At 40.4% G+C, this 17,603-nt stretch overlaps 1 protein-coding gene across 2 annotated transcripts in view; it reads left to right on the top strand.

Moving 5' to 3' along the window:
• B3GLCT (beta 3-glucosyltransferase) overlaps positions 1-17,603 on the top strand; it is a 103,392-nt gene that overhangs the window by 22,664 nt on the left and 63,125 nt on the right. For both annotated transcript variants that reach the window (XM_087814428.1, XM_087814427.1), the window contains exon 4: positions 5,759-5,868. In XM_087814428.1, the coding sequence (XP_087670554.1) occupies positions 5,759-5,868 (110 nt within the window). The remainder of the gene's footprint in view (positions 1-5,758; positions 5,869-17,603) is intronic.

The following is a 17,603-nucleotide window of genomic DNA, read 5'->3' as shown; positions in this document are numbered from 1 at the left end:
AGTGCTGATGGCGATTCTGGTGATACATGGTATCTAATCATCTGAAAAGGACCCAGGGGATTTGTTGCCCACAATCAGTGAGTTCATGGGACCAGCGGCTACTAAGGCAGCTGCCCAGTAGAGTCAGAGTGCTTAGATCATGGTCTCACAGCACTCAGGGCTGGATGACAGTCTCCAAGGGCAGGCTGTCTGTTTTTCTCTTCTGACTTACTGCCTAATCCAGGGGTGGGGAACGTCCAGCCTGCACCGTATATACTGTCGGTGAAATCACTTGGTCTGGCCCTGCCAAGGCAAGCGCAGGAGGGACTCGAAATTCAATAAATCTAGGAGCTTTTTTTCATAGCTAATTATTAAGTTTATCAACTTAATTTATTAAGTTTATCAATTTTGTATGGCCTGCAAATGATGTTATAAAATATCCCAGTGGCCCTTGGCAGAAAAAATGTTCCCCACCCCTGGCATAGCTTCACTAGGGACGTTATTCTCACCAAGTGACACATATTTGGAGAGTGGCTCTTCATGTGAGTGCATGTGTGCCCTAAATCATGATCCTGGTTGTTATCCAGTTTTTATCCTAAGAAGCCACACTGATTTCTCATCAGGAAAACACCAGCATTGTGAAATCCATGTTCCCAGATAATTTCTGATCAGGAAGGATCAGTGCTTAGTAGAGAGTTTGGTACATGACAGGTGCTCAGCCCCTGCAGAAATAGAGGACCTTTGATTTCTTCTACCTTCATAGAAGAATTATTTCTGCAGGGGCTCTTTCTAAGCATCTCTGGCTCTGTTGCCTGTACTTAGTACTCCCCAGCTCTCCACTGGCTGCAGAACCACATTGGTCCTTTCCATGTCCTTGACTAAGTTCTTTATCTTCTTGTCACACTCATCATTATTGTCAGGCACTTAGTGTACCACCCGTTTGTCACCCATTCCTAGAGGAGAAACAATGACAATCTATCTTGAGTGGTGGCAGTGTTTGCTGAAAGCAGATTGCACTGAGTTTAGAGACGTGCAGCCAAAGTGGGAAGAAGTAGTAGAGTTTTCTTGTTAACTCCAGTGACTGGGCAGTGGGAGCTAATACTCACACAGTCGAAGGCATCAACAGAGAAGACACTACTGAGGTGACCCCTGCAATCTAGATACCACCAGGATGTGACTCAGGGAGGGTTTAGGATCTGTGTCAAAAAAATATTTCTTGGTGCTGATATAAAGAACAGCAGAAATTTAAGCACAAAAGCTATTTTCAGCACTAAACTGTACTAGCCTGGTTCTGTTCTGCCGAATGGCATGGAGACTATTTTGTGTCATTATTATCAGGGTTTTAGGGATGGGAGCACCCTTCCTTTTTTGCCTCACTACCTGTAACTCCCACATAAGCATCCTGTTTCTTATCCATACCTAATTGTGAGTGTCTTAAATTTCCAGAGGAAGAGATGAGGACACTGTCCTAGGGGCATACAGAGAAGAGAGGGGAGGGCAGTGAAGGTTTGGGTCCCACTGTCCCATTGTTTCTCCTCCGTCCCCAGTTGGAAAGCTATTAATCTGGAGCCCCAGCCTCTGAGTGAAGCCTATACATCCTTCATGATCTGATCTGGCTGAGCCAGCCTCCCTCTCTAACTTTATCACTGATCATTTCTGCATCCTATCCTCAGAAATGCCTGACATACTCTCTGGTCACCCACTCAGGGATGCTGCAGAGATAAGGCTGCTGTGGCTCAGTGATAACCCCACTTCTCTCTCTGGTGCTGATCTGCAAACCCCGGAGCCTAAGCCTGCAGAAAATGGCTGCTTTTTAAAGGAAACTGGAAATACCTCCTCCCAGAAGCTCTCCTTGCACTGGCTCCCCATCCTCTGTGTTCTCACAGCGCCCCATGCAGGCTCTGGCTTTGCACTTATGCTTTTGTGGTATGATGGTCTGCTTTCTTTTTTTAAAATTTATTTTTATTTTTAAAATTTAAGTATAGGTAGCGTACAGTGTTATGTTATATTACTTTCAGGCGTGCACTATAGTGATTTGACATTTATATAAATTACAGTGTGAACCCCACACCGGTTCTGGCAATCATCTGTCACAGTGCAGACTATCACTATATTACTATGTTCCCTTTATCTTTTTTACTCATCCCCTCCCCTCTCCCCTCTGGCAACTGTCCCTTAGGTCTCTGTTTCTATAGGTCTGTTTTTGTTTTGTTTTGTTTTGTTTTTTAGAATCCACATATAAGCAAAATCACATGGTATTTTTTCTTTCTCTGACTGACTTATTTCATTTAGCATAATACCCTCTAGGTTCATCCATGCTGTCACAAATAGTAAGATTTCATTCTTTTTTATGACCGAGTAACATTCCATTGTATATATGTACCACATCTTTCTTTATCCACTTGTCTATTGATGGATACCTGAGTTGTTTTCATATCTTGGCTATTATAAACAATGCTGCAATAAACATGAGGATGCATAAATCTTTTCAAATTAGTGTTTTGTGTTTCTTCAGATAAATACCCAGAAGTGGAATTAGTGGGTCCTATGGTAGTCCTGTTTTTAGTAGGAGCCTTCCTACTGTTTTCCATAGTGGCTGCACCAGTTTGCAGTCCCACCAGCAGTGCGCTAGACTATGCTGATGTGAGGGACTACTTGGTCACCTTTGTGTACGAGATCCTTGCACTTGCTAGAGACTCAGTGATGTTTGCTGAATGAGTACACACAGCACATTTGGTTGAAGCACATGGAACAGAAAGAGGATGATTTCTTTTTTTTTCTTTTTTAAAAATATATCTTTATTGATTTCAGAGAGAGGAAGGGAGAGGGAGAAGGAGAGAGAGAGATAGAAACACCAGTGATGAGAGAGTCATTGATCAGCTGCAGCCCTCAACCTGGGCATGTGCCCTGACCGGGAACCGAACCCCTGATCGCCTGGACCCTAGGTTGATGCTCAACCGTTGAGCCACTCCCAGCCAGGCAGAAAGAGGATGATTTCTTAGCAGAAAAAACACATACAACTCATAGCACATCACCCAGATATGTGAAGGGGAAACGTTTTATATTTCTTCTTATAAAGCCTCCTTGCATTGGACGAGCTGTGAACAGTGGGAGCTCTGCTGATCTGGCAGAAGTGGCGGGAGTTGGTTACTGTGGTGAGAGCAGCTTTAGCCTTTGACATATGGATCTGCTTTCTTAAAAATTTCATTATGAATTATTTTGAAAATACAAAAAGCTACAAAGAGTAATGTAATGAACATCCATGGATCCACCACCTAGCTTAAGAAATAAAAAGTTACTAACACAGTGGAAACCTTTGAACCATTATCCAGATACGCTGTTTATCATTCTCACATCAGATATACACACGTATAGATACAAAAGTATATAGCACATATCCACTTTATGTATATGTTTATGTTTTTGTAAACCATTGATTTATATAATTATTCCTTTGCAGCTTACTTTTTTTCAGTATTCCATCTGTACAGTTCATCTACAGTATCCGTCTGGGTTGATGTTCCTAGGGCTAGTTAATTTTTGTTATTGAATAGTTTTCTGATTTGTGTGTCTTGTTAGTGCATATGTGAGTTGGTTCCAGTTTTTTCCTCTTACACATGCTGCATGCCCATTATAGACCCCTTTACACAATATGCTGCTGGGCACATGCCCTTTATAGACCCCTTTACACAGTGCTGCCATGGACGTGCCCATATAGACTCCTTTACACATGCTGCTGGGTGCATGTCTGTTATAGACCCTTTACAGATGCTGCTGGGTGCATGCCCGTATAGATATACTGCTGGGCACATGCCTGTATAGACCCCTTTACACATGCTGCTGGGGCTAGGCACGTGCCCGTTATAGACCCTTTATACATGCTGCTGGGTGCATGCCCATTACAGATCTGCTTACACGCTGGAGAGTTCTCAGTGTGGTGAATAGCAGTAGAATTCTGGGTCATGGGGAATGTGCATCCTCAACTTTATTAAATTTTGCAAAAATTCTTTGAAATTTTTCTTCATTCTTTACAAAAGTAAATCCTTATAACTCCTCTTTTCATATGTCACTTTTTGTTAATGTTTCAGGTGTAGTGGATGGAAGATTACATTTTAGTTGAAATAGAAGCCATCGTGTAAGCCCTTCGGTGTCCAATTCACAGAGCCAAGAGCTGAGTTAGAGATAAATATGTAGGATCTTCATATTTATATACACTCCTGCTGGAGAGCAATGAGGTCATTCAGTAGGTTGTTCAGCATTTTCTTTTAAAAACTTTAATTGAGTTTTAATCAAAGAGCATTTGGGATTATTTTGAGGAACTAGATGGCTTAGTGTTGTATGAATATTTGAGTGAGTGAATAAATGAATGGAATTATAGAACTAAACATTAGAACAACAAAATATAATGGAATAAAGTTAAAACCCAGTTAGTGTCCCTAAGTCCAGATATTAAAGGGGGGATGGTCCCCACATTCATTTGCTGTAAATCTGGCTGGAGGCTACAATTTATGTGACATCTGCCTTCTGCCAAGACCCCTGTCTGGTGGCAGGGTGCTGACACAATGGTGGTTTCTGTTTCTTTCTTTATTACAAGCTCAGAATAGGGGGAGGCTAATGTGCTTCTCCACAGTGGGGCCTGAGCAACCATCTCTGCTCAGGACAACCTCTGATAGTCCCCCTGGTCAGGGGGGCATATCATACCAGGGGTTCTGCCCTTCTGCCATTGTAGAAAAGCCAGCCACCTTGCAGTGAGTCTTTAGGGGGTTCACAAATCCTGCCTGTGTGGCCAGTGTTGTTATAGGTGAGCTTTTAGGCAACAGTTCTTGCTAAAGCCCTGCTTCTATGGAACTGTGGCTGTTTTCTTAGAGAAGATACTCAGTTCTGGCTGGATGCCTTGTGAGGTATGGCTGGGGTGACTGAGTTATTTATTTGTAAACTCATGGGACATAAGCAGTCACCATTGAATGTCACCTTGTAGGGCCATCCAGAACAGTCGTGTAGTGTATTAGCTTGCTAGGGCTACAGAAATTGTGCCACAAATTGTGTGGCTCAAACAACAGAACTTTGTCTCATGGCTCTGGAGGCTAGAAGTGTAAAATCAAGGTGTCAGCAAGGTTGGTGTCTCCCAGGCCCTCCCTCCTTGTCTTGTAATAGGCTGTCTTCCTATTCACATCACCTTTCCTCTGTGTGTCTGTGCCCACATTTTCTCTCTCTGTAAGGACACCAGATATACTGGATCAGGGCCCACACTAATGACCACACTTTAACTTGACCTCTACAAAGACCCAGTTCCAAATAAGGTCACATTCTGAGATCCTGGGGGTTAGGACTTCAGTCTAAGAAGTTTGGGGACATAATTCAACCCATAACAGGTAACAGTGAAGGATTATGTGTGAATTGTTAAAAGGTTACTTGCAAACAAGATTTTCAGCTTCTTAGAGGGATAGTGTTCTAGATAGTTTCACACTTTCCTATGTTTACAGTCATTCTTTTTGACAGAGGCAGGACAAATCCATAGTTGGTTCCAATAGACTTGGTCTAGCACAGCGAGCTTATTTACTTGCTAACTTCTGGGAAAGAAGTTTTGGAGATCAATTTCAAAAGAGATTTTATCACTAGAATTACATATAAATTGATTTTTTCCCCTAAGAGTTTATTTCCTGAAGGCTTATCTTGTAGCAGGTTTTCTTTCTTTCTTTTTTTCTTTAACTTGTTTTCAGGTTCATTTCAGTTGTCAAAAAATAAATACCTGAAAACTTTTTTCCTTTTTTGGTTCTAGATTTAAAAGGAATTGTGTTTGTTATCCAGAGTCAAAGTAATTCTTTTCATGCAAAGAGAGCAGAAGAGTTAAGAAAAAGCATCTTACAGCAAGCTGCAGATCTTACCCAGGTATGTTGAAATGGCTTAGGAGGATGTCTGCTAATTATTCATTTATTGATATGTTTATGTTTTCTGAAGCTCTTGGTCTATAGAGAATCAGTTTTATTTAGATGAGAATAACTCTTCTGACTTGTTTTCTTTTTATTTAGTTTTGACTATTTATGGTTCAAAATGGCATGATAGTCTAAATTATTATATGTTTTTTTAATTTAAGAGAGTTATATGATTATGTGGGACTATTGTGCTTTTGTAATAAAGTATGATACAAAGAAGAAGTAACTTTTTTAAAGCAGGTCTTAAAATAGTAGAGATAATTAATGTTCAATTTTGGTAGCAAGTTCAAGGCAGTTTTCATGTTGAAATAACGTTTTCATTAACCTCAGTGTGATGTTTGCTCTGTGAGTATCTTAATCTGTTTTTTAATTGGACATTATTAATTGAAATTTTGATTTGATTTCTAATGTGTTTTCTGAGAAGGATCATGGAGAGGAAAATTGTGCTGCCATATCGGTGCTTTCCTTTTTGGCTAACCGAAAAAAATTCCTCCAAGCCTGCTATTCCACACTGCCGTGGCCTTCAAGACACAAGTGTTTGCAGATAAATACCATCCTGTGGTTGACTCAGCAAGAACTCTGACAGGAGATGTGTATTTGATGGATTGCTAGCCTTTTCTTGGTGGGGGCTGGGAAATAGAGGGTTGTACATAGCAGTGGAAAAATTAGCCAGCTTAGTGATATTGAAGGCTGAGATACCACTAAGATTAAGGTTTACTGTGCTTTATCTTGAAATGATTTACATATAAAATTTATCCAGCCTCCCCATATCCTTGCAAGGGCAGGTCCTTGGCTCCCCTGCTTAGAGCATCACATCTTCTAAGGGGGAGGAAGTAATTGCCTGCTTTTTTTGGTGATTGGAGCTAGGAGCAGCTTGATGAGTTTGAAATTCTTCTTTGTCTGGAAACCCAGCTTTTAAAGATTTTCTTCTGTAAACCTGTTCTGATTTCATCAGAGAGGCAGACATGCCGTCCCTTGACTGGCTGGGCATCTTTCTCTTGCTCCCCGGAGGCCCTAGCGGGGTGGACAAAGGCAGCTGCTGTGGGGAGAGGGGCAGCCAGTAGCCCCAATAATCCCTCTGTTGGATCCCAGCAAGTATTAAGGCACATAGCTTCGCTGGGCTGTGGCAATTAGCCTAAACTCAGTAATCAGGGATGAGTTGGTGCTAGGAAAATATGATCTCATGATTAAGTGAATCTTTGAGAGACAATATGGAAAAGAACCAGAAAATTCATTCACACAGACACCATAACAATGATTTAAGGAAGTTGGAGATTTACATCCGCTCCCAAACAGGCAGCTCTGCTTCAGGGTCTTCCATCTCATTACTTTATGGTGGGCTACGGTTTCCTCATCTGCACGGTAGAAGCTGGCTCCCCACCAGTACGTCTGCATTTCACCGTGTGGAGGGCAAGCAGCTTCCTTCTAAGGATGTGACTTTACAGTTGTACTCATCATTTCCCCTGACATACTGTTGTCCAGAACATAATCACGTGGGCATACATTGGCTGGGAAAGGTCGTCTAGTTGGGGGGCCTTGGACTCAGACAAACTTAGAGTTTTACTTACCAAACGGAGGAAAGTAGGAGTGGAGACTCAGACAAATTGACATCTCTGCTAAATCAAGATATTATTTACACTTCAGGGACTTGCCTAGTTTATGGAGGAATTTATCTGTGAACCTCTCATTCACTCATTCAGTGTTGACAGAGCAACTGTGGGCAAAGTACTGGGTGTTCAAGGATCAGTAAGCTATGGTCCTTGTACTGGAAGGACCCACAGTCGAGGAGAAGAGACAGGCCCATAAATGGGCAATTTTAAAGCAGAGTGGAAGTGTAGACACAGAAAGACAAGCACTGCATGGTTCTGCTTATATGTGGTGTCTAAAGTAGTCAAATTCATAGAATCAAAGACTGAAGGATTTTACCAGGGGTGGTGGGAGAAGGGATATTGAGGAGTTATGAACATGCGTAAAGTTTCAGATAAGTCAGATGGATTGGCTCCAGAGATCTGAATTACGAAATTGCCCTTTCAGCCACCAGTCCTCTGTTGTACACCTAAAATATGTTAAGAAGAGAGAGCTCATGTTAAGTGTTCTTACCACAATACAATAAAAAATATTAAATAAAGAATTTGGTACTAGGTAGGTTGGGAGGGGGTGGAAGTCGGGGAGGGGTTTCTAGGTGGACAGCCAGGTAGAGGCAGCCAGGTGAGAAGCAGGAGCATGGTGTGTAGGGGCCCTGCCTGCTACCCTGGGTGGGTGTAAAGTGGGAGGTGGGCAGTGTCGGCAGCTGGTCTGGACAGTGAGTTTGGGACCTGACCTTAGAGGAGCTGTATGTCCTCTTGAGGACCCAGGCTTTTCTCGGAGGCTTAACTTGCACTTTGAGAGAGATTTCTTTGATGTCCTCCTGGCAGTAGGTACAAGAGCGGCCCCTATTTCCTGTACTAACAGTGTTCTCTGTTGAGAATTACTATTAGAGAGAGTGCTTACTACATTGACCTGCTCAGATTTTCATTTTAAAATCATCACTCTGGTGGCTGTCCTTTAAGAGAACCAAGAGTGGAGCCAGGAGCCTAATTCTAAGGCCCTTGGACTTGTCTAGGGCAGTGATGCCCAAAGTGGGGGTATAGACCCTGCTTTGTCACAAACAGTTTAAGAAGCACTGAGTTTGACATAGGGGTGGAGCTGGCCAGGGTGGTGGTGGCAGGGGTGACGTGGGGTCAGAATTGGAAGAGATTCAGCCCATGTGAGGCTGAAGGAGGTCAAACCAGGCATCCAGCTAGGACTGAGGTGGGGTGGGGTGGGGTGGGGCCACCAGCTGAGACTGAGGATGAGGCTGACGGAGTCGCAGGTTATGGGGTGTAGATGTCTGAGGTTTTGTAGATGAAATCTGAGGTGGAGGTATCAGTGGCTGGGAGCTGCATATTTGTTTGAAGCTCAGGAGGAAGGTTTGGGCAGAAGATGGCTGGTTTGGGAATTAGCAGCATTCATAGGCAGTGACTGAGAGCTGGAATGTGCTACTTCCAGGGGAGCAATGGGACCCTGGGGGACCCTAGGGAACTGGCATCTTGGGGCTGGCCAGAGCACGAGCAGCCTTCTCTGGACACAGAAAGAAGGTACCTCATGTGACATCAGGGAACCTGAGCCTTGCACACAGTTATCAGTACTGTTCTGTCCCCAGAGAGGACTAGTGGGAGGGTCTCAAACTGTCCACATGACTGGACTGTCTGTGCGGACTCCCACCTGTTTTCTTGTTGCTGGTGCCACTGTCACTGTTATTGTTATTTTTACTTATGGTAAAAAACATACAAAATAAAATTTGCCATCTTAATTTTTTTTCATCAGTTTAGTTTGTTCATTATATTCCACAAATAAGTGAGATCATGTGGTACTTGTCTTTCTCTGACTGGCTTATTTTGCTCAGCATAATATTCTCCATTTCCATCCATGCTGTCCCAAAGTGTAAGAGATCCTTCTTTTTTATAGCTGCACAGTATTCCATGGTATAAATGTCCCACAGCTTTTCTATCTACTCATCTACTGATGGGCACTTGGGCTGTTTCCAGATCTTAGCTATTGTAAATTGCACTGCTATGAACATAGGGGAGCATAAGTTCTTTCTGATTGATATTTCAGGTTTCTTAGGGTATATTCCTAGAAGTGGGATCACTGGGTCAAATGGCAGTTCCATTTTTAATTTTTTGAGGAAACTCCACACTTTTTCGTAGTGGCTACACCAGTCTGCATTCCCACCAGCAGTGTACTAGGGTTCCCTTTTCTCCACATCCTGGTCAGCACTTGTTGTTTGCTGATTTGTTGATGATAGCCATTTTGACAGGAGTGAGTTTTAATTTGCATCTCCCTGATAATTAGTGGCTTTGAGCATTTTTTCATGTGTCTCTTGGCCAGCTGTATGTCCTCTTTGGAGAAGTGTCTATTTATGTCCTTTGCCCATTTTTTAATTGGATTGTTTGTCTTCCTTTTGTTAAGTTGTAAAAGTTCTTTATATATTTTGGATATTAACCCTTTATCAGATGTATCATTGGCAAATATGTTCTCCCATACAGAGGGCTCCCTTATGGTTTTGTTGATGGTTTCTTTTGCTGTGCAGAAGCTTTTTATTTTGATGTAGTCCCATTTGTTTATTTTCTCTTTTGTTTCTCTTGCCCTAGGAGATGTATCAGGAAACATATTGCTACGAGGGATGCCTGAGATTTTGCTATCTACGTTTTCTTCTAGGATTTTTATGGTTTCACATCTTACATTTAAGTCTTTTATCCATTTTGAGTTTATTTTTGTGTATGGTGTAAGTTGGTGGTCTAGTTTCATTTTTGTTGCATGCACCTGTCCAATTTTCCCATCACCATTTATTGAAGAAACTGTCTTTACTCCAGTGTATGTCCTTGCCTCCTTTGTCAAATATTAATTGAACATAATGGCTTGGGTCGATTTCTGGGTTTTCTATTCTATTCCACTGATCTATATGTCTGTTCTTATGCCAGTACCAGGCTGTTTTGATTACAGTGGCTTTGTAGTGTAACTTGATATCTGGTATTGTTATCCCTCCAACTTTGTTCTTCTTTCTCAAGATTGCCATGGCTATTTGAGGTCTTTTTTAGTTCCATACAAATTTTTGAAGTGTTTGTTCTAGATATGTGAAATATGCCATTGGTATTTTAATAGGGATTGCATTGAATTTATAGATTGCTTTGGGTAGTATAGACATTTTAATGATGTTAATTCTTCTAATCCATGAACATGGTATATTCTTCCACTTTTTTTATATCTTCCTTTATCGTTTTTGGCAATGTCTTGTAGTTTTCAGAGTACAGGTCTTTTACTTCCTTGGGTAAGTTTATTCTTAACTATCTTAATTTTTTTGTTGCAGTGGTAAATGGGATTTTTTTTTAGTTTCTCTTTCTGATAGTTCATTATTGGTGTATAAAAATGCCATCAATTTCTGAGTGTTAATTTTGTATCCTGCTGTCTTGCCAAATTCATTTATTAAATCTAGTAGTTTTCTGGTGGAGTCTTTAGGATTTTCTATGTACAGTATCATGTCATCAGCAAATAATGATACCTTTACTTCCTTTCCATTTTGGATACCTGTTATGTTTTACTCTTGCCTGATTGCTGGGGCTAGGACTTCCAGTACTATGTTGAATAAAAGTGGTGAGAGTGGACTCCCCTGTCTTGGTCCTGTTCTTAGGGGAAATGGTTTTAGTTTTTGCCCATTGATAATATATTGGCTGTAGGTTTGTCATATATTGCCTTTATGATGTTGAGGTATGATCCCTCTATTCCCACTTTGCTGAGAGTTTTTATCAAAAATGGGTGTAGGCTTTTGTCGAATGTTTTTTCTGCATCTATTGATATGACAAGGTGATTTTTTTCTTTCATTTTGTTTATATGATGTATCACATTTATTGATTTGTGAATATTGTACCAGCTTTGCATCCCTGGAATAAATCCCACTTGGTAGTCGTATATGATCTTTTTAATATATTGCTGGATCTGATTTGCTAATATTTTTGGTTGAGGATATTAGCATCTATGTTCATCAGGGATATTGGCCTGTAATTCTCTTTCTTTGTAGTGTCTTTATCTGGTTTTGGCATTTGGCTAATGCTCACTTTGTAAAAAGAGCTTGGAAGTGTTCCTTCCTCTTGGATTTTTTGAAATAGTTTGAGGAGGATAGGTGTTAGTTCTTCTTTGAATGTTTGGTAAAACTCCCCTGTGAAGCCGTCTGGACCAGGACTTTGGTGTGCTGGGAGTTTTTTGATTACTGCTTCAACTTCATCAGTAGTTATTGGCCTATTCTAACTTTCTGACTCTTCTTGATTGAGGTTTGGAAGATTGTATTTTTCTAGGAATTTGTTCATTTCATCCACGTTGTCCAGCTCAGTGGCATATAGTTAGTTGTTCATACTATTTTCTTACAATCCTTTGTATTTCTGTGGGGTCAGTTGTTATTTCACCTATTTCATTTCTGATTTTGTTTATTTGGGTCCTCTCTCTTTGTTTCTTGATGAGTCTGGCTAAAGGGTCATCAATCTTGTTTATCTTTTCAAAGAACCAGCTCTTGGTTTCATTGATCTTTTGTATTGTTTTTATAGTTTTTGTGTCATTTAGTTCCATTCTGATCTTTATTATTTCTTTCCTTCTACTTACTCTGGGCTTTTCTTGTTCTCTTTCTAAGTCTTTAACTTGTAGGTTTAGATAGTTTATTAGAAGTTTTTCTTGTGTTTTTTGAGGGAGGCCTGCAGTGCTATGAACTTCCCTCTCAAGACTGCTTTCATTGTGTCCCATAGATTTTGTGTTCTGTGTGTTCATTTTCATTTATTTCCAGGAATTTTAAAATTTCTTCCTTGATCTCTTTGGCAACTCATTCATTGTTTGATAACATGCTATTTAGCCTCAATGTGTTTGGATGTTTTTTAGTGTTTTTATTGTATTGATTTCTAATTTCATGCCATTGTGGTCCGAAATCATTGACATGATTTCAGACTTCTTGAACTTTTAGAGACTTGTTTTGTGTCCTAACATGTGGTCTTTGAGAATGTCCCATGTGCACTTGTGAAGAATATATATTCTGCAGCTTTGGGCTGAAATGTTCTGTAAATGTCAATTAAATCCATCTGATCTAGTGTGCCATTTAGGGTCACCATTTCCTTGTTGATTTTTTTTTGGTCTTGAAGACCTATGCAGTGAAGTCAGTGGGGTGTCAGAGTCCCTAATTATGACTGTATTGCTGTCGATCTCTCCCTCAAACTCCTCCAGAAGTTTTTTTTATAAATTAAGGTGATCCTATATTGGCTGCATATATGTTTATCAGGGTTATATCCTCCTGTTGGCTGAATCCTTTTAGTATTATTTAGTTACCTTTCTTTTTTCTCATTATGGTCTTCATTTTGAAGTCTATTTTGTCCGATATGAGTATTGCTACCTCAGCTTTTTTTTCATTTGCATTTGCATAGAAATTTTTTTTCATCCCTTCACTCTCATCCTATGTGAGTCTTTTGTTCTGAGGTGGGTCTCTTGTAGACAGCATATATTTGTGTCATATTTTCTTATCCATTCAGCCACCCTATGCCATTTTATTGGAGCATTTAATCCATTTACATTTAAGATTATTATTGTTAGGTACTTATCTATTGCCATTTTAATTCTTTATGCCTATGTATCTCCCTTTATTCTTATTTCTTATTACAGCAGTCCCTTTAACATTTCTTGCAGTGCTGGTTTGGTGGTAATAAACTCCTTTAGCTGCTTTTTGTCTGGGAAGCTATTTCACCATCTATCTTAAATGATAGTCTTGCTGGATACAGTAGTCTTGGTTTCAGATCTTTACTTTTGTTTACCTTGAATACTTCATTCCACTCCCTTCTGGCCTGTAGAATTTCTGATGAGAAATCAGCTGATAGCCTTATGGGAGCTCCTTTGTAGGTAGCAGCTTGCTTTTCTCTTGCTGCCTTTAAGATTCTCTCTTTGTCTTGAATTTTTTGCATTTTAATTATGATGTGTCTGGGCATGGGCCTCTTTGAGTTTTTCGTGCTTGGGACTCTCTGTGCCTCCTGAACTTGTGTGACTTTTTCCTTCATCAGGTTAGGGAAATTTTCTGCCATTATTTCTTCAAACAGGTTCTCTAACCCTTGCTTCCTTTCAACTTCCTCTGGCATTCCTATGATGCAAATATTGTTATGTCTCATGTTGTCCCACAGCTCCCTTAGACTGTCCTTTTTTTAAATTGTTTTTTCTTTTTGGATCTCTGATTGAGTGTTTTTTTTATAACCTGTATTCTAACTTGCTGATCTGATCCTCAGCTTCCTCTAATCTGCTGTGTATTTCTTCCAGTGTATTCTTTATTTCTGCTGTTCCATTCTTAATTTCCTTCATAGCTTCCATATCTTTTTTATCATACTTACAATCAGTATTCTGAGCTCTATATGTGATAGAGTGCTTATCTGCATTTCATTTAGCTCCTTTTCTGGCGAATTCTCTTGTTCCTTCATTTGGGGCTTGTTTTTTTGTCTCCCCATTTTGGCTGCCTACTTGGGTTTGTTTCTATGTATTAGGTAGATCTCCTAGGACTCTAAACCTTTTGGAGGGTCTTTGGTGCAGGCAAGTGTCAGATGCTGTTTGTGACTGGCCTTGAGTCCCCTGTTTGGAGCTATCAACAGCCCACGACTTGTGGTTCCCTCTGCTGGGACTGGGTGCATTTGGACAGGATCAAGATGCACACCAAAGTTTCCATCTTAATAATTTTTAAGTATATAGTTTCCTAGTGTAAAGAACATTTATGTTGTGCAACCCATTTCCAGAACTTTTTAACCTTCTCAACTGAAACTCTGGCCCCCTTCCTTCAGCCCTGGCACCCACCATCTTTTTTGTCTCTATGGATCTGACTTTTCTGTATAAGTGGAATCATACAGTACTTATATTTTGTGATTGGCTTCTTTCACTCAGCATAGTATCCTCCACGTCCATCCATCCTCAGGGTGGTAGCTTGTCATTATCCCTGTTATTTTGACAAACTCTCCTCCATGTCTTGCTGGTAACCTCAGTGCTCCTTTGGTGCCCCATGTGGGTGCCCTGGGTGTCCTTGGTCCTCTAAAGCACTGTCCTGCCCTCAGTGTCAGGGGGAGGTGAGAACCCTCTGTGGTCCTGTCTGTGTCCTCCGGGGCACCTTGTATAATGCCAAACACAACATGAGCAAGTGTATTGTTACTGATGTGTTTTCTCAGCTTCTAAAATGTAGAGAACAGCTCCGTTCATCTGAAGCAGTTAACTTTTCTTGCACTTTATTTTGTGCTTACTTAGTTTGTGTGCATATCCTTAATGTTATTGTCCTTGACATTTACAACAGCCTGTTTTGTTGGTGACTCAGATGACCACTAGGTGGCAATATTGTTTTTATATTTAAAGACACGTAATTAAGCTATCTCATTAAGCAAACTCTTGCCCCCCAGCATTTAATTTCTGTTATAATAAATGCAATATGAACTAAAGCAGTAAGAAAGCCTCCCTTTAATGATAAGATAGCACAGTTTTCTTATTCTGAAATCCTTTCCTTGAATGGAAGCCAGCTGCAAGTACAGCCTGTCTTCGCTTAATGTTCTTGATAGGTTCTTGGGAACTGTGACTTTAAGAGAAACGACATTTAATGAAAACAGTTTCACCCTAGGCTAATTGATAGAAACAAACATTATGTTTCTATGGCATATTTCTGGTCACAAAAACATCTCCAAACCTCTAAATAAAGACCCCAAACACTTCTAATATTGAACATTGAAATTAATGTGGACTATATAACTATTTAAGAAAGATTAATAAAAACAAATGAGGTAGTGATTTTCCAACCCACTTATTCTAGTTCTGGGGCACAGGTGGCCGGAGCCTGTCGCAGCAGCTGACTGTACAAGGAGGGATTCACTCTGGACAGGACGAAACCCTTCCACTGCCGGGTCGCTCACACCCACCCACACGCCCTCAGACAGGAACAATGTAAACACATGCTTACCTGACGTGCACATCTCTGGGATGTGGGAGGAAACCGGAGGACAAGGTGAAGACCCACACAGACAGAGAGAACGCGGCAACTCCACACACACAGTAGCTGTGCTGGGAATCAGTTTATTTTCCTCATCAGTGTTATAACAAAACATCATTGAATGCACGATGTTATATGAGGATGACCTGCTGTAGTTATGACAGAGCTTTAACCCTTGGATGTAATTCGCTTACAAGATCCAGAGTGTCCTCTTTTGACTTAGATCATTTTATCTTTGGGTTAACAAGTCCTTTGGTAGTTGAAACGACCAGAAAGATTTTAGAGTGGGCAACTGTACTTAATACTGGTTCGTTTTTTCTCCTTATAGAGTTTTTATGCTATATATATGATTAAAAGTTGAATTTATCCTGTGAATAGCATTTTAGAGATTCAAAGATGGTTGATGGCTATCTACAATACTTGGGGAACAATGAGATACCCTGACCTAGAACTACATGGAAATAGAAAAGATGAACTAACTACAGAGAACTAAATGCTGAGATGCATAAAACATAGGGAGGCAAAGTCCCTCTAAGAGGCAGCTGTAGCTCCCCAGTTAAAACTTAACTGGAACTTGTTTTAAGAAATTTACATATTCTTTAGAAAGAATGGACAGCTCATTCATGAGCCATAGAGACAGATTCTGAGGGGGAAGGTGTCAGGATGGCCCCAGTACTGTGGCAGGGAGCGTCCTGGCTCATTTAAGGAAGGAATAGTTCCATGGGTTGGCAGGTGTGTGCTAGACCTCTAATGGAATAGGCTGTCTGGGGGCCCTCCTGTCCCCTGGGACTTGAACCACAAAGTCTTCAGGTGGCAACTTTGGGTTTCTCCAACAATTAACCCACCATGAGCAGTCACAAAAGTGGCTTAGTGAGGGAGGAACCTACAGTAAGTTTTATCATTTGAATATTTATCTTATAGCCCCAAATATTTATTCCTTTCACATGACCAGATGTCTAGAGTTGCCCTTTATTTATTCATTATTTTTGTCAGGTTGCAACTTGACTACAATACCTGCCAAAACAATTAAGGAGCAAGAATGAAATGGTACCTGTGATTATGCATCTGCTTCTAGCTGTTCTTTCTGCTTTGGCAAGTCATTACTGTGCCTCTGTGTTGCCTCAAGGTCCTAAATTGTGGTCTCATTAAAAACACAAACATTTTTCATCCTTATAATGAGTGAATATAAAATTTTCAATGTGATACTCAATACTGTACTTAGAGCCATTACTAGAGTGGTATAACTGTTTGCTTTGTTTTCTGAAATAATTGGGGTCATTGTAAGTTGTCACTCCCATCTCCAGTTTTAAATCTTATAATGAAATTTATAAGGACTTTGATGTTTATAATTATATATTTCTTCTAATCAGTAAGGCAGCAGGCTTTACCAAGCGCTGTTCTGTGTGTGGAGTTCTATTCTAGATTGCTGTGGAGCAAAGGGTTAGAAGGGAATTAGAAAAGACATTCTAGTTCTTGGAATTACTGATATTCCATAATAGAAATTACTATATAATTAAGTAGAAATTAGAAGTCCAAAATAAGTACCTGTAATATATTAAAGTATTTATTCAACAAATGTTAATTGGACATCCATAGATATAGTAGGTAACTTTGAATATGAAAGAACATCTCTGGACAACACATGGGGCCCTAGAGAATGGTGATGCTCATTGAAAGCTGTTTAAGAAGTAGAGCATCATCCCGTGCACCACAAGGTTGGGGGTTTGAATCTCGATCAGGGCACATAATTAGGTTGTAGGTTCAGTACCAGTTGGCATGTGTACAGGAGGCAACTGATGGATATTTCTCTCTCACATTGATGTTTCTTCCTCTCTCTCCCTTCCTCTGTCTCAAAATCAATTAAAAAACAAACACATATCCTCGGGCGAGGATTAAAAAAAAAGACATTAAAAAAAAGGAAGTAGAATGTAAAAAGAACGAGTTAATAATGGGCTAATTGTGCATGTGAAACCTGAGAATAAAGAAGGAAGAGTTTTGTCAACTCAGGTAGGAAAGATGGTTCAATAGCTATGGGATGTCAGTTTAGAACTTGGAATTGGGACTGGAAGACGAAGACATGTATTGCCTGTACTTTCGGGGTGCCAGGTTGGAACTGGCATTTGTGGAGGCACAGTGTGGGG

This window comes from Miniopterus natalensis, chromosome 2 (assembly GCF_054644295.1).
Source record: "Miniopterus natalensis isolate mMinNat1 chromosome 2, mMinNat1.hap1, whole genome shotgun sequence".
In the NCBI taxonomy this organism is placed as follows: domain Eukaryota; kingdom Metazoa; phylum Chordata; class Mammalia; order Chiroptera; family Miniopteridae; genus Miniopterus; species Miniopterus natalensis.
This window is presented reverse-complemented; position numbering and strand designations above follow the sequence as displayed.